Source organism: Myotis brandtii, unplaced genomic scaffold (genome assembly GCF_000412655.1).
Source record: "Myotis brandtii unplaced genomic scaffold, ASM41265v1 scaffold84, whole genome shotgun sequence".
In the NCBI taxonomy this organism is placed as follows: domain Eukaryota; kingdom Metazoa; phylum Chordata; class Mammalia; order Chiroptera; family Vespertilionidae; genus Myotis; species Myotis brandtii.
This window is the reverse complement of record NW_005371410.1, coordinates 9,168,009-9,191,166: the sequence shown is the minus strand read 5'-3', so window position 1 is coordinate 9,191,166 and position 23,158 is coordinate 9,168,009. Positions and strand designations below refer to the sequence as shown.

General features: G+C 39.1%; 1 protein-coding gene across 1 annotated transcript in view; it reads left to right on the top strand.

Annotated features, from left to right (window-relative positions):
• The window catches only part of CCDC85A (coiled-coil domain containing 85A), a 179,754-nt gene that overhangs the window by 125,760 nt on the left and 30,836 nt on the right, over positions 1–23,158 (top strand). Inside the window, exon 4 of the mRNA XM_014532005.1 lies at positions 14,327–14,403. Coding sequence (XP_014387491.1) covers positions 14,327–14,403 — 77 coding nt within the window. The remainder of the gene's footprint in view (positions 1–14,326; positions 14,404–23,158) is intronic.

Sequence of the window (23,158 nt, the reverse complement as noted above, 5' to 3'; positions counted from 1 at the left end):
TGACAGGGGGCAGCGCCCCAACCCCCTGATTGGCCCTGCAGGGTACGGAGCCCCAACCCCCCTGATGGGCCCTGCTCTGTGCATGACAGGGGGCAGCGCCCCAACCCCCTGATTGGCCCTGCTCTGTACGTCACAGGGGGTGGCGCCACAACCTCCCCATCGACCCTGCCTTGAGTGTGATAGGGGACGGTGCCCCAACCCCCCAATCAGCCCTACCCTGAGCGTGACTGAGGGTGGCATCGCAACCTCCCAGTGCGCCCTGCTCTGTGCATGACAGGGGGCGGCGCCCCAACTCCCCAATCAGCCCTGCTCTGAGCCCGACCAGAGGCTGCACCTAGGGATTGGGCCTGCCCTCTGCCACCCAGGAGCAGGCCTAAGCTAGCAGGTCCTTATCTCCCGAGGGGTCCCAGACTGCGAGAGGGCACAGGCCGGGCTGTGGGACCCCCCCTTCCCCTCCCGAGTGCACAAATTTTTGTGCACCGGGCCTCTAGTCCTATGTAATAAAAGCTTAATATGCTAAGTGTCTGGTCATCCGGTTGGCCATTCAACCAAGCAAAGCATAATATGCTAATGGTATGGGAAGGCCGCTCAACCACTTGCTATGATGTGCACTGACCACCAGGAGGCAGACAATCGACCTGTTGACCAGTTGCTATGATGTGCACTGACCATCAGGGGGCAGATGCTCCAACCAGTAGGTTAGCTTGCTGACCGGGACTGAGTGAAATGGGCCGGACACGCCCTGAACCCTCCCATGGTCCCTACGTGGCTGGCCAACCTCCCGGGTTCTTCCCCGGCCCTAATTGTGCACCAGTGGGGACCCTCGGCCTGGCCTGCACCCTCTCACAATTCGGGACCACTCAGGGAATGTCAGAGAGCCGGTTTTGGCCCGATCCCGCAGGCCAGGCTGAGGGACCCCTCTGGTGCATGAATTTGTGCACCGGGCCTCTAGTGGTTTATAAGGAGGAATAAAATACAGTCCCTTCTTTAAGGAACATGGTGTTCACAGTGTATTTTATTCCTTCTTTTGCTTGTTGATTTACACGGTTCCTATTTATAATTTAAGGTTTTCCCTAAACAGAATGACTATGCTCTGACAAGAGGTAACTCAAGTGAAAACTTAAAGATTTTCAATTTCATCTGCTTTGAAAGTTAAAAACAAAACAAAACACTCTTGTATTTTTCAAGGGTGAATAAAAATCATTGATTTAAGAATGCTATTTTATAATCAATCTGAAAATTAGTATTAGCAGGACAGAATTTAATAGGTTCATTGTATGGTCAAAATGAATTTAAAATATCCTCTCGATTGTTGTGTGTATAATTTCAGGCTGTAGGGAGCTTGAGAAACCATTAATTGAAGATTACTGTTATTTTAGGTGTAGAAGTTTATTGTATCCACTCCAGGTTCTCATGTATTAGAAGTATTGATAAATACTTGCAGAATCCATAGGATTTTGTGGACATGGGTGATTACTTTAAATACAGTATGTTGAGATAGTTAATATTTATAACCAACTTCTCTCCAAATGCCTGTGATTACCTCTGTTGGATTATATGCATCCAGTTCTCTTTTGTTACCACCAGGAAGAATGTTGACAGCATTAAATTAAGCATAGTGAACATTAACTTGGTTCCCCTGATGTCAGGAAGAGAATCCAGGAGAGATTCAGGAAAGCAGCTGCTTTGAAAACTAAAATTAGACATTTACAAGCCAAAATAAATTGCCCTTTGTTTTTGTCCATCATTTTTTTCTAAGCCCATAGATTTCTGAGACTTGGGTTATAACAAGTTTGTGAAATTTTCCCAAGGTTGCATTGTGAACAGCCATCTTCGTTTATTAAGCCCATTATTGACTTAGCTTATCCACCCACCTCCCTTGGGATGGTTTGGTTGGTGGTGACTATGAAGCTTGCTATTTTAACTTAGGCTGACTCTTGGTTACTTGAAGTCACTACCATATAAACTGGAGAAATTACGTAGTTATCTGCATCTTAGGAAAAATACAGTTTTTATTCTTTTAACAAATGAATCGATTGAGTGATGGCATAGTGCTCAAGTATAAGAAGATAATTTAAGTCCATCAGACTATTGGTGCTGATCAGATTCTTTGATAATTGCTTGATATGGCCTTCACTCTGTCTCTTCACGGGGTCTATGTTCTCTAGTAGTGAGACTTATTCATAATGCTGCAAATGTTGGACTTTTCTGGATCAGACCTCAGGTTGAGTTCCAGAATTGAACTCTACTAGCTTTGTAACTTTGAGGAGTTATTCAACATTTCTAAGCCTTCAGTCTTTCATGTCTAAGACAGTGATAATAATCTACTTCTTACTTTTGCAGTGAGGATTAAATGCATTAATGTGTGTGAAAAATGCATATGCCTTTTTATCAAAGTGCTTGATATATGCCCTGGCCAGGTGGCTCAGTTAGTTGGAGTGTTGTTCTGTACATCAAAAGGTTGTGGATTCTATTCCTAGTCAGGGCACACACCTTGGTTGCAGATTCAATCCCTGGTCAAGGAACATATGGGAGGCAACTGGTTGATGTTTCTATCTCTCTCTCTCTCTCTCTCTAAAAATCAATAAAAACATATTCTCAGGTGATAATTAAGAAAGGTTATTGTTATATGATAAATCAAATTAAAGTTATTAGCCATTATTTGTGTCATCTGATTTACTTGCTTGACCAAATAGATTAGTCTGTTGTTGCTTAGAAACTGTTTTATGAAGACAAAATGATCGAATGCCTGTGAATTTAGAAGAACCCAAGTGAACTTCAAAGTCAGCAGGAATTTTCCTGGACAAATGTGCTCTCCCTGCTACACTATTGTAAAGTATCTCCAAAATCAAAGGACATGAGAAACAGTCGCTTTGTGTTGTCTTATTTAATGGGACTTTTGAGATTTATTTCTTACTAGAGGCCCTATGTACGAAATTTGTGCAAGAGTAGGCCCTCGCTGCCGCAGCAGCTGCCTGCCACGGCAGCTGCCTCGGCCCTCACAGCCCCAGCTTCGTCTGGAAGGACGTCTGGATGGTAGTTCGCTGTTCGGCTGTTCAGTCAATTTGCATATTATGTTTTTATTATTATAGATATCAGGGTGTTTTTTTTCTGCCACTAGTAAAATTGATAAGTTGAGTTTGAATACTATCATCACATAAAATGCTTAGATTAATTAGTGCTTTTAAAGTTTTTTGACTCATTTTTTGTAAGCATACAGTAATTTGTTCTCAACAATTAACATCAACTAATATTTCTTTAAACATTTAAGAAACATTTAAATTAAGAAACATTTTTTTCTTAACCTGATAACTTTCTTCATTGAAAAGAGTTTTCTAATTATACAGCATTTAAGAGATAAATCTGTAGAGATATTTTTAAAGAGTAGTATTTAATGTAAGCAAGCCTCAGATAAGCATGTTATCTGCCATAGTCAGAACTGGTGTGTGTCTATCACATGGGTATGCTTTTTTGGAATATTACAACATTGTCTTCAATATTTTCTGCTTCCCCAAAGCCTTGTGCATGGCTGATGTTCTATAAATGTTTGTTTAGTGAAGAGTGAAAGAATGGAAACATAACATACATATATTGTTAGAAATTCTATTTAAGCTGCCTTTAGCACTTAAACCATTAATAAAGATTATTGTAAAATGCATGATCATTTGAGAAATTGTGGATCTTAAAAGAGTCTTAAAGATCATCTACTTCAATATTATGTCCAATGAGTTAAAATGAAATAGAGCCAACACTCTTGGTCACTGCTTTACTTCACTTCTTCACTCCTCCCAAATGAAGAAGAATTAAGAGAGGTGTGCTAAAAGGGAGCAGCAGGTGATAAACAAGAAAATGGGAGGATTGGATATAAGAATGAAATGAAACAGAGGTAGAGAGAGAGAGAGAGAGAGAGATCATTAAATGTACCCAAACAGAAAATACAAGGTCTGTGTCAATGTCTACAAGGGAGGCTGGGTGTTTGTTCACCTTTCAGAGACCCAGGCTGGGGAGGAGGGGATTGCAGAAGGCGTCTGCCATGTGGCTCTGCTCCTCCAGGCTTCTGTACTCGAACCCTGCACTGTCCCCCATGCTTTCTTTTGACAACAGCTCTCTGCTGTTGACTTTCACATTTCAACCAACCCCCCAAATCATTTCTCTGAACTCCAGACTTGTATATTTAACTGCCTACTCTGTATGTTGCCTTAGATACCTAGTGGAAATATTAAGCCTAACTAACATGAATGAAGTTGAATGCTGGATTTCAAATCCTAATCCTGCTCCATCTTACAATTGCTGCCATCATCCTCTATTGCAGTGGTTCTCAACCTTCCTAATGCCGCGACCCTTTAATACAGTTCCTCATCTTGTTATGCCCCCCAATTTCATTGTTACAAATTGAACATAATTAAAGCATAGTGATTAATCACAAAAACAATATGTAATTATATATGTGTTTTCCAATGGTCTTAGGCGACCCCTGTGAAAGGGTCATTCAACCCCCAAAGGGGTCGCGACCCACAGGTTGAGAACCGCTGCTCTATTGGTTCATTCCGAAATGTAGCCATTCTGTTTGATGCTGCTTTTCATGACACTTCACATCCACTGTCTACATCTGCCTTGTTGTCTCTTCCTCTAGGAGACATACTGAATGGGGCCACTTCTCTGCACCACTGCTAGCTCATTGACAACCCACAGTCATCTCAGCCCATCTCCTACAGCCGCTCCCTCAATGATCACCCCAACTTCACTCTTATTCCTTTTTTCTCTGACCTCCACAGCAGCTGGGGTGATCATGGTAGGGTATAAATCAGATGATGTCAATATAAGGTACCCACTCCCCCTTTCCAAACATCCCCAACTCAGGATCATACAAAGTGCTAGCTGCTTACATTGGTCCATTGACACCGTGGATTTTGTCACTTCTTCCTGTTCCAACTTGACTTTCTCCCTTCTCCCTTCACTCTCTTCACTCCACTTTGGTCATTGCAGCCTTCTTTCTGTGCTTGGAGTGCCTCAGGCTCATTCTAAGCTGGGGACTTTGCAAATTCTATTCTTGGTCTTTGGAAAGCTCATTCCAGATCTTTATATTCAGGTTTCATCTTGGATGCCCCAGATCTTCACTGATCATCTACATCTAAGCTAAAGTGATAGGGGGCGAGGTGTTCAGGGAAATAGTGTACTTATTTATGTGTCTGTGTACACGTCTGGCTGTATGTCTTCCTTTTTAGAATTTTCCTTGAGTGGAGGAGCCCTTTTTGTTTATTTTCAGTGGAATATCTAGTACATAGTAAGTGCTCAATATAAATATACGTTAAGTGACTGTGATTATAAAGTACTTGTTGAAAAATATACCAAAATAGTGAATATACAAAAAAAAAAAAGGTTTCAAAATATACGGTCTTTCCCATTTTGTATATCTTAACTAACTAGATCTGTCCATCATTTATTCACGTTACTCTATGTGCGGATATATAATGCTCAAACATTGGGAAAACTTCGCTTTCTTATGTAGGGGAACTATTTCTGAATTGTTACACTGTGTGTTTCATAGTAGTGCAGACAGTATCTAAGGGCTAAATTCAATGACATTTTTATGAATTCCCAATTGATGGAATCTAAACTAATGATGCTTTGTTGTATAATTTGATAAAACTTTTATTTTGCTGAAAAGTATGACAGTAAAAAACAACTATCTATAGGATTTTAAAAACATCTAAAAATAAAAATTTAAAATAACTCTCCTAACAGAAAATACATTTTTATAGGTTTACTATCTCTTGAAAACTTGTTTTACAGATTTAGTTCCTTGTGCATTCACTGACAATATGAACAGAGGCGCTTAGAAGGGGGCCACATACATTTAAGAAAATTGTTACGTTTATTAAAATGACATCAATTTTTTATCCTCTGGCCTTGGGAAAGGCAGTTATTTTCCCTGGGAAAAGACAACAGCAGCCATGTCACAGTGGAAAGACACATTTTAACCCCAAATAGCTGTGAAAATGGTATTCGTGTTAAACAGCTCTTCAGAGTTTGAAATAGTTTCCCTATAGTTCTCAGTCCTTTCGTCCAATTTATTGCTATTTACCTAGTACCTTCTTGCAGAGCTGGTGCTTTCAAAGGAAATAGTAAAAGTGAAGGCAATTTTAGGGCATAAAAAGTTCCTGAAAACCAGACTCCATTTTAGATTGCTTGTCGTTGTGTGCTTTCTGGGTAAAACTGACTGCATTTTGAGTTAACTGCTTTTGCCTGTCCTGGGGGCACAGAACTCTGAGTAGCAGCCAAAGCAGTTGGGAACAGTGGCAGACATTTGTTCATTCGCTCCGTCGACAATAAGTTATTGAACACCTTCTAGCTCACAGCTCTGTGCTGGTCATAGGGCTGCTCAGAAAAGAGTTAAGGGGCCTTGCCATGTGCAGTCTGTAACTTAGGGAGAAATGGTGCCAGTTCACAAGGAGTAGGTGCAGGTGGCCGATAGCAAACATGCAACAGAATGCCATTTTCTTCCATTTTAAAAACACTTTTGTTTGGGAAGAGGAGGGACTTAAACAAATTTATGGTGATTATTTTCTGATACAAATGTTAGGACACAGACCCCGATTTTTTTTCCTGATTTCTTGATTGATTTATACTAAAATCATTGAATTTCAATGTCCATTTAACTGTTTACTCTTCTAGAAAATAGTAAATGAAACAAAATCTGACTGTTTAAAAAATATAGCACTTACATGGTTAGTAGAATCACACTTTTTTATTGTTTTTTTTATTGTCAAAGTCTTCTTGGAAAATGATTCGATATTTATAGCCTTCATTCTAATTTGATGTAAACTAGGACAGCACATTGCTCTGTTTTCTTTTCCTTTGAAATGTGAGATTATTTTTCTCTTCACAAAGAAATATCCTATTTTGATGTGGACCACTGCCCATGCCCTTCTGAGGTGGCTCTGGACAGCTCTGAGCCCCTCACTCCCGCCAATCAACACCTGCCCAGGGCTCCCCACCTGTGCTTTCTCCTGGCCCCCAGTGCAACCTCGCAGGGAGTGGCTGGGAAGAGACTGGGTGAAATTCACATCCCTTCCAGTGGGTATTTGTAACCCAAAGGAAACCTTAGTAAGTAGATATCCAGCTGAAGGGCCTTTCTATTATATTCTAAGATATTAGTGGTAGAAACATATTTTGCACCCCCACAACTGTTTTTATCTCTCTTTGCTTTCAACACCCCTTCTGCTCTCTCCTTCTCCCTCTCTTTCCCTCCCAACTGTATACAAACACACACGCACATATTTTTTGGAATGTGATGAAAGCCCATTTCAGATTTCTTATTGAAATGATCTACCAGTGATTTGATCTGACATAATTTGAGGAAGTCTGTATCCAAAGTTTAATGTACCAAAGAATGTTTTTCAAATGGCACAACAGAATTGATATTAGGCTCCACTTAAATATTGATCTGTCTTCCATGAGTGATTGAAGGGACCTATACTATGAAATATTTCCTTTCAGGGCACTATCTACATAACTGATTTATTGGTTGACTCATTCAATACATTTTCTTTGTGCCATACACTATTTTAGGCATGTGGAGTACATCACTCATACAACAAAGACCCCTGCTTTGTGGAGTTTACATTCTGATGGGGAGAAGTATTTTACACAATAAACATAACATGAACAAAGTGATCGAGGATTTTGAAGGAGACAAGTACAACAGGCTAAAGGGAAATCATGAGTATGGGTAGGAGATGGGGGCAGGTTGCAGGATTAAATGAGGTGGACTTGGTGAGTCTCATTGAGAAGCTGAGATTTGAACAGACGGGTAGGAGGTGAGGAAGTTAGCATCTATTTGGGGGAAGAGCATTTCAGGAAGCTAGACCATGTTTGGGTGTTCAAAAACTGAAAGGAGGTTGCGTGGCTTGAGCAGAGGGTGTGATGGCATGACGTGGGAGAGGTACCAGGTGGCCAGAGTGTGTGGGCTCTGCTGGACTTTTTAAGGACTTTGGCTCTTATGTGGTGCAAAAACAGTGAGCTACTGTAGGGTTTTGCATGGAGAATGATGTTCAGACTTAGTGTTTAGATAGAAAACCCTGGCTGCTATGGATTTGAAATAGACTTTGAATGAAAATAGACTTGGGGGTGGAGGCAAGAATAGAAGCAGAGACACCAGTTAGGAGACTACTGTGAGGTTGGATTCTCGGGATATTTTAGAGGTAGGGTCAGTAGAATTTCCCAATGGATGGGACGTGGGTGTGTGAGGAAGTGCAGCCAAACATAGGCTAGGGGTTTTGTCACAAGGAAGAAAATAATAATCTAGGAGTCTAAGTCGAGGTCTAAGTATAAACAGCCAAAAAGAGCACAAGGTTTTAAAAATTTAAGCAGCGGAGGAAGGTGACAAGACAAATATCTCCGTCTCCAACTGCTGTCACTTGCCTCTTCTTGACTGGATTCCAGGATCCGAGTCTTCAATGCCTGTGCACTCATCATTCCTTCTGCCGGAAACTCTTTTCTCCAATATCTTTGCATAGTTGGCCTATTTCAGATCTAAGTCCTCAGAGAGCTCTTCCCAGGCCATGTTCCGTAATGCAGCTGCACTTCCCCAAACCTCTCTAGACTAGGACTCTGTTTTGTTGTCTTTATTGCACATGTCGCCTTCACAAAATATCCTATTTGCTTTTCATGGTCCATCTTCCCCACTGGAATGTGAACTCCATCAGTGCACAGACCGCACTTGCTGCCATGTCCCCAGTATCTAGAACAGTATCTAGCACACAGCAGGTAGTCACTATTGAGTGAAGAAGTCTTGATATCAAAGTAAAGCAAGTATTTGTTAGAAAAATTAAGACATGAAAATAACCTAAGTAAATAAAGAGATGTCATCATAAGTCACTCAATATATGATGCGTTGACAAATGAGTTAAGAATAAGGAAAACTAAAAGAAACCCATGGAGTGGGAAGAATTGAAGATTGTAGAATTATTGAACTTCAGAGTTAAAGGGATCAGCCCAACAGCATATACGGATAGAAATCTTGGCAGAATCTCATTGATCTTTCTCTGAACACCTCTATTAACATGAAGTACATGATCATATTTTCCAATCATTGGATAGTTTATCTATTAGAAAGCTATTTTTCATACCATGCATAAGAAGTTCTGGACTAGGCAGAGTGGATTGAGTATTTGGCCAGGGGAGGTATAGGCAGAGACCTAGAGCCAAGAGAATTTGAGGACAGTAAATAACCAGGAACATGGGAGGAGTTGGATAGCAAATAGCTACCTCATATTTCTTTTAGGCAGGCACAGAAAGAAGGGTTGGAGAAGAGTAGTATTAGTTTTGCAGATAATAGACTGGAGCGGTACCTGACTCATTCTCTGTCAATAAAGCTGTCTGAGTTAAATATCCAGGCAAATCTGAAAATGCTGATCCCAGCAAGATTAAAAAAAAAGTATCAAATTATAGTGAGAAATGTAATCACTTATACTTCTGGAGCTAATATCAATTTGAAGTAGGAGGCTAATCTTTGCTTGCCTGAGGAAGGAAGAGAAAACACTTTTAGTTGGAACAGTAATAATTTTTGAAATATAATTCTGAAGTAGTTTTCTTTGTAATGTGTAGAGCCTGTGGATGGTGGGATGAATTTGGGATTAATGCAATTGGTGTCTTTAGAGTTTGGGGTTGAATGAAGAGACTGCCTCCGGATTTGAAGTCAGTCCATTGGACTCTCTCTGGCCCAAGGGGACTGACTCTTAGCCACAAAAAAACTTACATCTGTAAACCTCTGGCTACTGTAGTCTCCAAATGCTTGTTCTCTTTTACACTCTTCCAAATGCTGTATTTTATCTTGGAATGGACCATCACCAGATTTTATTTTCTTCCCTGAAATTTTGGCAACCAGACAGCATTTTGTCTAATCAAAACCACTCAGAAGTTTGACAAACCTTAGACAGTTGCAATTACCAACAATAAACCTTTTATGTACAGCAATTAGAGTCTTTCATGGGTGGTTTTAAGGATGGGTGTTTGCCTACAGAGGGAAACACCACTTTACAAACCAAGGGGAAATACGAGGGTTTAATATTTTGATCAGAGAATTTTCGATCTAGCAGACGAAAAAGCTGAGCTACTTTGTATGAACGAATGTATTGCGAGTAAACTGAAGTGAAATCAAGTGCAGGATATCTGTCTAAGGGAAATATCACGCTATTGTAAATGTAAATATCCTTTCAGAATATCTAAACAGGGGAAGAAAAAGAGAGAACTTAGAATTTATCTATGCAAGAAGCTGGAGATAGTGATGATTAGAAGATCCAAGATGGGAATAACTATGATGACCCAGCAATGAAACAAGATCTTTTGAATATATTTGATTGATTTCCAGTGTTAGGCCAAGTTCACTGCCTTCCGGGCTTTATTCTTTCATTTACCAAATGAGCAGGGGATTGAGGACAGATTGGGTGAGGAAATCTCTAAGGTGCACTCCGGTTCTAAAATTGGAATCATTTAGAAGACATGAATTTAGTGGAATTCTTATGACTGTTTCTTACATTTGTTTAATTGCAAGAGGTGCTGTAGACTTATATGTAGTCAAATAGAAGTGAGATAAATGCAGAGAAATTGTTTCTGCTCTGAAAATATGCACAAGATTTACCCAAAGAACATCTTGAACGTGGTTGGATTTTCACATTGGTATCATTTGCTTAACTTGCTTTTCTAATGTGTAGCTGTCCATAGGTTTCCCCGGTGGAAAGAGAAATAGAATAACTTTGGGGGAAATTAAAATCACTGCCTGTATAAGTGTCTTGACATTGGATTTTCAGATCCTGACTGTGGGAGAGCCTGGCCTTTCCTCCTTTTGCTCCCAGTGTTTCCCTTTTCCTCCTTGTGACTCCCCTCTCTCCCTGTTTACAACAGGATTATTCCTGGCTTCCAGCCCTTGTCCATCTTGTGGCTCCACTCCCATCTCTCTGGCTATCAAACTGCTGTTGATCCATTAAGCTCAGGTTTCTCCTTCGAAGAACTATGACCGATACTGCTCTCCTTTTGTACTGCTGTTTCACATGCTTTAGCACTGAATTTCATCTGACCTTATTGTTTTATTTGTTGCCTAGCTCAGTATTTGGCTGTTTTTCAGGGTGAGAAATGCTCATTCTCAGAATTCTGAAAGCCAAAATGGCATTTTGAAATCTCAGTGTTACCAGCTATGAGCCACTGGTATAAAGCATAAGGATCAATTCAATGATAGGATATCCTAACGCAGTTGTGTGTGCGAGTGAGTGTACTTTATAAGTAGAAAGAATGCCAGTCTTTGTCAGACACTTTTCTCAGGTCAGTGCACAACCGGGCTCCACATTCTCCGGGTGCTGTGGAAGAGCAATGGAAGAGCAGCTGTTTTACAGTTGGCACCACTCTCTCTGGAAGTCCCCTGAGGAAGGAAGAAAAAGGCAGCAGCACAGGGAAGGCACTGCAGCAGATATGGCCAGATATGTCCCTCTGGGTCAGAAGGGGCTCCTTTCTCACACACAAGATTTCAAGTTTTTTAAATAATGATCACCTAGGATGAGGACGGGGATTATGATGTGAATATTTTGAAAGTATGGAGCTTCTTATACCTCATCCTATTATGTTTTATTTACAAATGTTTACATATTTTCTATCCCATTATTCCTTATGTACTGATAGTTAGGCTTAGCTAGCTTATGGTGCAATAACAAATAAACCTTGAAACCCTAAGGGATTAACAAAAGAAGTATTTGTTTTTCTCTCACTTCCCAAAGGATTGGGTGGTTTTCCCAGTGTCTCTTCATAAAGGGATTCGGGGGCTCAGTGATGACCTCACAGTATATTTTAGAAAAATGTTTGTCTATTCCACTCCCACTTAATGATTATATAATCAGTTTCCTGATGAATAAAACAACTAACAGCATGAGTTCTCTTATTTATGCATGCAGATCAGCTATTCTTCCTGTTTTCTTCCCACCCCCAGAAGTTTTCTCATGTTCTATCCCTTCAACCTATAGTGGTAATTGCAGCAGAGACTTAGGGCTGAGCCTGGAACAGCAGGGCCTTCTGGATCACAGCATATGGGCATGGAATCCTAAAGTGGAATTTGTGCTCTGAGGAACCTAAGAGTTACAATAGCTGGTCATCTTTTCATCCCAACTCTAGAGCAGTAGTACCTGAAAAAAATCGGTGCCACAATAAATATTTTTTGAATGAATGAACTCACAACACCTCTTAGCTTTGTCTTTATCATAAAGCTAATTTTTTCCATTATTTTACCTGTGTAAAATATTCCCTAGCTTTTCCTATATTTGCAGTGAATGCTTTGAAACAAAGCTCTGAACTTCACCTACTGTAATTTGACATTGAAAATTGGAGAAAGGAATGTTTTCCAAATTCAGGAATTTACTCCCCCCCTTTTTTATACTGATGTAACTTTTGAAATATAAGTGGAAACTTAGTGAAAGCATCACATCAAATATGTAAACTGCAAAGATTTTAAAAAAGAGAAATAGATGAAAGAGACCGAACTGAATTAAAATCCATTTAGTGTCATTTTTCAAATATCACCTGAAGCACTCTGTATAGAGTCATTTCAGCTGCTTTAAGTATTACAGCCTCAAGCACAGTGTAGTATAGGGACAATAAAGGTAAGATGTAAATTGTGGACAAAGAAAAGAAATGTGTTTGTTCATGGTTTAAATAGAATATTTCTGGACAACTTTTCACTTGGATGGCTCTTCTTAAGTGGCTGTTTTTGTAGAGTTGAAAGTGGGGCTTGCAAAACTGTAAATCAGGCATCTACATTCACATCTTGATCCGCAAATTACTTATTCATTTGCTAGAGTAAAGCAGATTCATGAAATCAATACATTGGTTATTCATTTATGCCTTATGCTTTTTTTTTCCATTTGGAAGAATCTATAAAGCAAACTCTTAACATTTCATTGAGCTAAAAAATGAGAGCATATTTCTAGCAAATGTCTTCAGTTTCCTTCCTCTTGTGTTTTCCTGTTGTATGAGGATCGCTTAAGGCTATGTTCTCCATTGGTGTGAGATCAGTGGGTGGTTATGTTCATGTCAGCCATAATGACTTTCTGCAAATATTTGTGAAAACAGGCTTGTGTAAAGTGGTCAGGGATGAGCTTAGGTGCTACATTTGTGAATTATGGACTGGAGGTTCTTATGTATTCTAAGAAAATAAAATGTTGATTTGGAGGTCACAAATATGAAATTGAGGTCATGTAATCAATTTCCATATAAAAATTATAGCATTTTCATGATGAATTTCAGATTAAGGTATTAATTTGCATCAATATTCATCCTACGTTGAGGCTGTTAGGGGCTCCAAACACTTGCCTCTTACTTGCACCGAGGACGATCTGCTACTTTAATGCTAACTCTGCAGACATGCTCTGGATTCTGTGTTATGTACATTTACCTGAAATGTTTGTTCTTGGGTAATGAATGGCAGCTGTGTTCTCTATGATGTGCTTAAATACTTTCACTTTTATGAAAAATATCACTGTCAGATTGTTCCTCAAAATGAAATCCCTTTCCTGATGTAAAGCTGTGAACTTTCGAGTTTCACTAGGGAACAGGAAAAGCATGATGCTGACTGTGAGCTCAGTATACACCTGAGTTTGTGATGAAATTAAAACAAGAATTAATTTCAAGTCTGCCCCTGGTGAACCTGGAGATTTTGGGGAAACTTGGGTCTTTGTCACACACAGCCAAAATGACAGTCAAAATTCAGCCTAACTCTAATTATTTAGCCCTTTCATAGCCATTCTTTGAATTACAGTCTTAATATCTGTAGATCTGTGACAAGAACAAAATGTTGGTCTTAACACTTGAAATATGTATTGGTATAATGAAGGGAACTGGATATTTGAAATATTATTTTCTATTTTTAATATGACCTTGTAATTTATTTTGGTTATAATTAACATTACGAAAGTCTTATGCGTGGTGCAGCTCATTGAAAGCCTAAAATGTACAAAATAAGTCGAAAAGAAGAAACAGCTGTCTTCAAGATGTCTAATGTTCTGAGGGCTACATGGTGCGCAAAAGCCTACAATCTTACCACCTATATAAATTTCTCGAATTCTCCTTAACATTGTCCAGTTGTTCAAACTGCTTGTAGTTTCAATAGCTTCTGTTATTGTTTTTTTCTGGGGAGGAAACTTGTTGTTTTTTTCTTTTCTTTAATTTTTTTAAATAACAGATTTGTAGTCACTACCTGATTTGAATAAATCAAGCCAGAAATATCCTGACAGTGCACCGAACAAGACCTGTGTGTATAATGTGAGTTCTTTCTTTTCAATTTTAGAATCAACCTTGTCCTATGTTAGGCAGCTGGAGGCAAGAGTAAGACAGCTGGAGGAAGAGAATCGCATGCTGCCCCAGGTGGGTGACTTCCAGAAGCTCATAGCTAGTCAGTGTCATTTGAGTTGTAGCATTTTATTTGGAGTTTGAAGTCTCAATTACATTTTCTCCTTTAAATGATAGAAATCATTTTGTAAGTAGTCATTCATCAGTGTGGAGTGTGATTACTTTTCATAATGACCATCCTATTATGCAGGTTCTTAAACTGTGACAATAAAAGATGCAGATGTCTGAAATAAGAATGTAAAGTAATTTTGGAAGGAAGAAGAAAAGAAAAATGAAAGGAAATAGAAAGTACTTTGATAGCACTGCTCATATACATTATGCATGTCGTTGGTGAAGATAGAGAAGGGGCTTGTATTTAAAGAAAAATTTTGCTAATTTGTGAGGTAGGGAAAGCTTAGGTACATTGAAGCTGTCATGTTTTAATTAAATTAGCACGTTCTAAAGTTCTTTGTGATATGATTGAACCTTTCAGCACAACAAGGTGATGACAGTAATTGACAGTTTTTACTTTGGGGCCTCATTTCTTTTCCCCGGTGAATGTAAAGTGTGGCTTTGTCTGGGGTGTACTGCCTGCCACATATTTTCCTTATAAAATTATTTCCATGGCCAATATCTTGGTGAAATGATGTTGGTCCTTTGAGGGGGTGGTTCTTGGGAAATGTTCTGTGAGGAGTTGAACAAATCTGATTCTGGGTTGCTTCCCTTTACAGACATGTAGGCAGCAACGTATTTTAATATTTTATGAAAGTGAACTTTTTAAGTATTTAGTTGCTATTGTTCTTTCCACATTTTGGTGATTATTTCTATTTCATAAGTGACTAAGGGAAAATTAAAACTCAAATGGTTTAAATGGAAATACAAAGACCGGTTACAGTGCAAGAGGAGATATAGAAACATTAGTGCAAATATGCTTAGGAAAGACATTTTAGGTCTTTTTTTTAATCCTGTTTTGTTTTTTTAAGTGACTTTTGGTCAGTAATGATGATTTGGGCTATCAGGTACTGCATGTGAGAACGCCTGTCTCTTTCTTCCATTGGCCAACCATCTGGCTAGAAATCATGAAATTATATGCATCTACTTATCTCCCTTCTCAAACTACACATATGTTAAAACTCATGATGACTGAAAGGGTCATTTGTACCATGGAATAAAGTATATGTAGAGCTTTTTTTCTTTGCTCTTCTATACTTTTCATTTTCAAATTTTCTTTGCCATTTTTCCTTTTATATTGGATTCACTATATGAGTGTGCTAGGGCCCTGTTCCAAAAGTGAAAAAAATATAATTAGTTGATTATGGACACTATCTATGGTTATACCATCTCAGAGGCAACTGGGAATGTAAATGAAAAGAAAGAGAAAAAAGAATGTTTCTTAGTTTTCCTGTGAGTGGAAATGCTAGCACCAACATCAAAATGCTAACATGTGCTATCTTAACGAAAAAGAGGGACTACAAATGTGAAAATGATGACAAGATTGATTTCTAAAAATCTGCAAATGTGAGTGTTAGTGGTCTTGAAAAGAAATCAGAAGTCTTCACCTATACTTGATATGTGTGTGTAATTAAATGCATAGTACTTACACAGTTAAGCGTAGAAGAGATTAAAAAACTTTTCAAGGTATAAAGTGTTCAAGCATATGTTTTTAAAATTCTCTGCTACTTTCTGTCAAAAAACATTGTTTTGTTTATTTCTCCACAAGAAGTGGCTAGGAAAGATCGTGTTTTATTGAATCTAAGGTGTTACTGATGTGAGATGCCCCAGTATCATATGTACCATAAAGAGGAAAAAAAAAAGATGTCAATCATTTCTAGTCAGATTCTTGCTAATATCAGAGATGGTAAAATGGAAAAATATATAAAATTAAACAGCTATGTTTGTGCCCAAATTACTTTAATGCAAAGAAAAATCCATTGTTTTAAATAATATGCAAAGAAAACAATAGCTCTCTCTTAGTTCAAAAGCAGTATTTCCATTAAATTTCGGTACTTGTTAGTGTTTTCATTTACAGCAAAAATACATACGATAGAATCAGCACTTGCAATTATTGGTAGAAACACACTGAAATGAACAGACAGTGAGAGTCATAAAAGGGAATCCTTGTGGAGGGTTGGGACTGGGGCTGGAAAACACACAGGCTGTGCAATTTCTTAGACGTCACTGGGACTATTAGAGATAATTATGTGATTTCCCCGCAGAAACTATTTCTGATTGCATGATGTTAGCTGATTTGCAAGGTCAATTCAATGCAACAAGCTAACGTCACTGCATAAAATAGTCTCAATATCTGAAAACTTGATTTTCAGTTAAGAGCTTTCTCACTGTGCAGTTGATTAGAAGAAATTATTTTTTGTTCCCAAGTTTTAAAAAATATGACCACTTGTCTTTGGATAAATAGGAATAAGAATATAGTTGGCAATTGACATTCCAAGTATATCAAATATCTTTTGTGGCTGTGTCCAGTTTCTTTGCTGATAATTTAGTGTTTAGAATAATTATGTAAAGCATTTTCCCGGAGGATAAAATCTCCTCCGTGCTCATTTTTATTCCTTATATAAAATTGCATATAATGAAAAGAAAGTCACAACTTTTCCCTAGCTATGCATATTTTAAAATAAGCAAAGTGAGTGTCATAAATGCGGTGGATTTCTCTCTGGTTAGATGCAAAGGCTTCCATTTCTTAATTTATACATGACAAGGTTCCACCCAGCTCTTAAATTTTGTAGGCCTGAGTGTAAATAAAGTTTGGGTCCAGTCTTATACCCATGCAAAGTTGCCAAGTCCTAGAATGAAGGGTTTAAATGCAAGAACAGAGAGAAAAACGTAGTGAAGACTGAGTTGGTTCTACCCAGTGGTACATAGGAGCCCACAGGAAGTGTAGATGGAATATTAATATGTTCCATGGCAGGCCATTGCCCAGGGAGCACAGATCTCTTTGCTCTGCCATGGTTTCTAGAGTATCCTATAAGACAATTGAGCTATACCTTAACTCTAATTTGTGAACACAGTTATCAAAGGTGTCCTAAAATAAGAACAGTCTCATTATTTTCAGAAAATGCAGTGGTATTTGATATGTATTATTTGAAAAGAAAATGCCTTTTTTAAAAACTTTTTATTTTGATAGGAAGACAATATGAGATCTACCCTCTTAAAGATCTTTAAGTGTACAGTACAGTATTATTTTCTATTGGTATGAGTTTGTCATTAGATCTCGAGAACTTATTCAGCTTCCATAACTGAAATTGTATACATGTTGATTATCAACTCCCCTTTCCCCCTCCCCCCAATCCCTGATAACCACCATTCTATTCTTTCTTTCAATGAATTTGACTATTTCAGAGATCTCATATAAATGGAATCATGTGGAATTTATCCTTTTGTGACAGCTTATTTCACTTGGCATATTACCATGTGATCCAGCTATCTTACTTCTGGATATTTATCCTAAAGAATTGAAATCAGAATCTCAAAGAGATATCTGTATTTCATGTTCACTGCAGTACTATTTATAATAGCCAAGATGTGAAAGCAACTTAACTGTCCATCAGCAGATGAATAAAGAAAATATGGTGTGTACATACAATGGGAGAGGAATCGGTCTTTAAAAAGCAGGAAATCCTGCAATATGTGACAACATGAATGATCCCTGAAGGTCCTTTCTGAAAGTTGGTGCAAATGATCACTAATGATCACTTGAACTTAGGTGTATTCTTTCTTAAACACATATACATGTTTTACAAATTACACTTATAAAAATATTTCAAAGAATTGCATCTAACCTCTCAAAATACTAAAACTTCTCAGACTGGTCTGTGAGCTCCATTCTGTGTATATTTAATGTGAGATGAGCACTAAATGAAGATTGCGTGTTACTTAAATAAATATAGCTGCTATCTATTAAATTTGACTAACTTTTAAATCAAGTGAGGTAGAGTCATGCACAGTTACATAAGTAGGAATTTATGAAATAAAAGACCCAATATGGTGTAAAATTATTGTAAGGAATTTTATATCAAATTAAAAATTATATTTTTATTGATTTCAGAGAGTAAAGGAGAGGGAGAGATAGAAACATCAGTGATGAGAATCATTGATTGGCTGCCTCCTGCATGCCCCCTACTGAGGATTGAGCTGGCAATTCAAGCATGTGCCCTGACTAGGAATCAAATCATGACCTCCTGGTTCATAGGCTCAACCACTGAGCCACACTGGCTGTTTGGAATTTTATATCAAGTTTAAACGGAACATACCTATTACCTATATTACCTGTATGCTTTTACACATAAACACAAACTTTCTGTGGATAAAGATCTTCAGAGTTGGATAAAGCCTTACATATTACATCGGGCAATTCTCTCTTTCAGTAAAGGCATAGAAGGTTCAGAGGGGAGGAGACAGCTGATTAAGGGCCAACTCGGGCCAAGACGTAGGCCTGTTCAGTGTTCTTTCTAGCACACACACAGTGCCTCCTTTAGTCACTTCATGACATTTATAAAATTCAGTGTATTAACTTATTAAGTCTGTTTTTATCTTACTGTCAAATTCTTTTTTTTAACCATGTCTTAAAAATTAACATGGTATCTGCTTAGCCATCTAAGATTTCTTAAACATTTATTCTGTTTCTGCTTTAAGGGAAATATTCTATTTTTCTTAAATTTGCAAAAATTCATTGAAGTCTTCGCTCTGACACATTTTTTAAATACTTTAGAATCAAAGTTTGGTTGTACAAACACATATACTTAAATTTGCACGAAAAAGTCATACTTAACAGTATGTGGTCAGAGGGGGCAGGGGGGAGGCGGGTAGGGGCACAAATAGTTACAGTAGTAGTTTTCAAGGTATATACCCATAAAGTTTTATATTTTAGCCCAAATTCAGACACCCTGCTTAGTTCTCTCTGTAAGAATCCAGTGAAGCATTACCCTATGCTACTGAGGAGTAATATGTGCCATCCATATGATTATGTACAGAATCTGCAATGAAATCTCTTAGCTAGGAAATACCTTAACGTGGATGATACAGAAGACCATTCTGATGATTTTATTATAGATAATACTGTCTTTTTTAAAAATATATTTTATTGATTTTTTACAGAGAGGAAGGGAGAGAGAGAGAGAGTCAGAAACATCGATGAGAGAGAAACATCGATCAGCTGCCTCCTGCACATCTCCCACTGGGGATGTGCCCGCAACCCAGGTACATGCCCTTGACCGGAATCGAACCCGGGACCTTTCAGTCCGCAGGCCGACGCTCTGTCCACTGAGCCAAACCGGTTTCGGCTTTTTAAATATATTTTATTGACTTTTTACAGAGAGGAAGGGAGAGGGATAGAGAGTTAGAAACATCGATGAGCGAGAAACATTGATCAGCTGCCTCCTGCACACCCCCTACTGGGGATGTGCCGGCAACCAAGGTACATGCTCTTGACCAGAATCGAACCCGGGAACCTCTGGTCCGCAGGCCTACGCTCTATCCACTGAGCCAAACCAGTCAGGGCGATAATACTGTCTTTTGAAGACACTAGTCACTATTCAGACATAACAGTGAGGTAAAAACTATTTTACCTATTAAATAAAACTATTATCACCTCTTCTGTGTTGAGTTTCGATTTTGCATCATTTGTAGGGCTCGAGACTTGAAACAAGAAGTTTGCTGAGATGCCAAAGTCAATTAAGTGCATTTGTTAAAAGTTCCATCGGGAAATCTGTTCCCTTCATCCAGTGTTCTGGCACCAGCATCTGTTTGGAAAGCACTCTTATCTCCTCCATGCCCCAGAGGCCCTCTCCAAACCAAACTACCTTCCTCTTGAGACCAGCATTTGAGAGAGGTTCCCAGGAGCAATAAAGGTGCCCTGCCTGCCTGCCTAGGGGCCTGTGCCTGCCCCCGGGGCTGGGGCTCAGCAAATGGGTCTGAGAGCCATGGCAACTGGAGCACCACTGAAGGGACCCCTTTGAGCAAGTGGTTCCAGTTCTGTTGTGCTAGCACGCAAATAAGAGTCTAATTTTAGGAATGGGAATGAAAAATCTCCCACTCCTGTAATTTGGTGACAGTGTGGCCTCGCACTGCATGGGGAAGAGGCAGGGCCAGTCCAGAGCAGTTTCTGAACAAAGGGAAAGAACCTATTACTGTTGCCAGAAGTGCCCGGGGAGGGGGCACAGGAGCTAAAGAAACTGAGTAGTTCACTTCCATGGCAACCACCCCAGATCCCTGATCAAGTCTCTGAAAAGCTCCCTCTGGCCTGTGCTGATGCAGATCACGGTGCTCAGGGCAGAGAGGGGCGGATTCTCTCTGGCGCATGGATTTCCCCCCGGGTGCTTTTGCTTTTTTTGCTGTGGAGATACTTATGGTTGTTCCCCTTTCTCCTTTGCACATTTTTCTGACTTTGTTTTGCAAGTCACTTTTGTCTTATGGGACCATAAATATATGGCTCATATAGGGCTTGAATTGCTCTAAAAAAGTAGCATAGGGTAATGCTTCCCAGGATACTTAAAGCAAGTGGTGGTGTTCTTTGTTATTTTCATGGAAATTACCTTTCTTGGCCCTCCTGAGGAGTAATATGTGCCAAAAATTTTTTTTTCATGGATAGGAATTCTATGTTGCACAACCTGAGTAGAATCTGGATGTTACTGATAAGAGAAAAAAAGTTAAACCCATTAAGGATTTAAATGGACTCCACCGGAGGAATCGTGCGTGTGGATTCCCATTTTCTCTAAATCGCCATGATTTATATAATTAAAGAAAAAAAAAGACAGCTTTTAGGTATAGTTCTATAGAGTTTTGAGAGGATAGGCGGGAGCTACCCCAGTGGTGTGGGTGTAGTGGAATAAAAGAGACAAATAGATTTGGAAAATAGATTTATGGGGGAAAGGTCTTGCTGGAGAACCTAAATAAATAGAGACTGGATTAAGGGAAAAGTTAAAGTCTTTTAGAGAAAATATCAAAGAGTAAAATTAATAGGGTAATGTCTAAGGCGACATGGAAGGCTCTCATGGTGAGGAGATGTACAACATCGTCTGTTTCCCCTCATGCTTGAGGGCTTGTGTTTGAGGATCCGATACGTGATAAGAAGTCTTCATTCTAAAGAGAGAAAATAGGTGAGTTGCAATGCATAGGAAATATAATTATACCACTTATTAAACTTATTACTTAGAATTATTGAATTTAAAAGTTATTACGGACATTGGTATCAATAATGTTTGTATATCTACACTGGCATGTTAGTAATTCTATCACTAGTGGATGTTAAATTGTTTTTTTGTTTGTTTTTTATTTGTAGTAGCCATAAAAATAGCAGCATTCCTGTTACTTGTCCTTGGCAGAATTTATCACACACAAAAAAATGATGAGACTCTGAGCATCAAGTTTTGCTGTGTAGTCATCTCAAATAGAATCACAGATGTATGAATGAGAAGTAATATGGAGGAATTTTGAGATGGAACTATAAGAGACATTAAGGGTGCTTTGTCAAAATGGTTTTCTACACTTTTTTGCTTTTTTTTAAAAAAATCGAAAGTAAAGTCAAAACTTAAAAAGATAAATGTGAAGCAGTCCTTTTCTAATAGGGTAAGGAATAGGAAGTGGAAAATCTTGGGTAGTGTTTGATATCAGAATTAAATGTAAATTCTATCACTCAGCCCATTCAATCTCCATTCCCTGTTAGAGGTCACTACCTCCATGGCTGATGTATCTAAAGCGGCATTTAAACCACGCGTTCTCTTCTTCATTCTGGTTCAAACCTTACCTACAGTGGCGTTAGGCATTTTTCATGTAAAAGTGCTTCTAGTTTCTTTCTTTGCTATAAGCCTGAGCAAAGTGAAGATGCTTCTAACATATAAGAAACTAAAGTTGGTGCCTCTTGATAATTGGTAATTACCTATATCCTCTAAATATAAAGTAGACAAACATAAGTGTATTATAGGCAGTAGTTATATTGCCTAAATCTATCTATATAAAGAGCCAGGGTCCGTAACTTCCAAAACCACCGAACGAATGACTGAACACCGGAAGTCAGTCCTGCAGTCAGTGCTGAGTCGCTGCGGCAACCCAGCACTGACTGCCGCGGGGGCTGTGGATCAGGACCGGAGAGAGAAGCAGGGTCTGATCTGCAGCCTCCATGGCAACTGTTGATCAGCCCTTGCCCCTCTTTCTCTCCAGGCCTCACCAGCAGCCCCAGGAGCTGCTGATCAGCCCTGCCCCTCTGATCAGGCCCAGAGATAGGCCTGGAGAAGCTGACTGGCATAGAAACCAACCAATCAGAACCAAATCTGGGTGAACTGTGAGGAGCCAATGGCTGCCTAGGAGGCGGAGCTTTTGACACTGGCATAGAAACCGACCAATCAGAACCTAATCTGGGTGAACTGCAAAGGCAGAACCTAAAGTGGGGGCTGAGGAGGGGTTTTAAGGGCAACAGCTGTTTGGTGTAAGGTGTAAGAAAGCGGTTCAATTTTTTAATGACTGGTTTTGACAGTATAGTGCATATGGCTGGCTATCAGTCCAGATATAGGGATTATGTATTTTTATTTGCCAAGAGCATCTCCTCCTGCGTAAAAAGGCTCCCCCCATTTAAGAAATCTTATCCTATATAATCTATTCTAATAAAAGGGTAATATGCTAATTAGACCGAGTTGACTGGCCATCTTCTGGACGTCCAGCTTCCTCCGGACAAAGCCATTGTAGTGGGGGCCAAGGCAGAGGCAGTTAGGGGCGATCAGGCCGTCAGGGGAGGGCAGTTGGGGGCGAGATCAGGCCAGCAGGGGAGGGCAGTTGGGGGTGA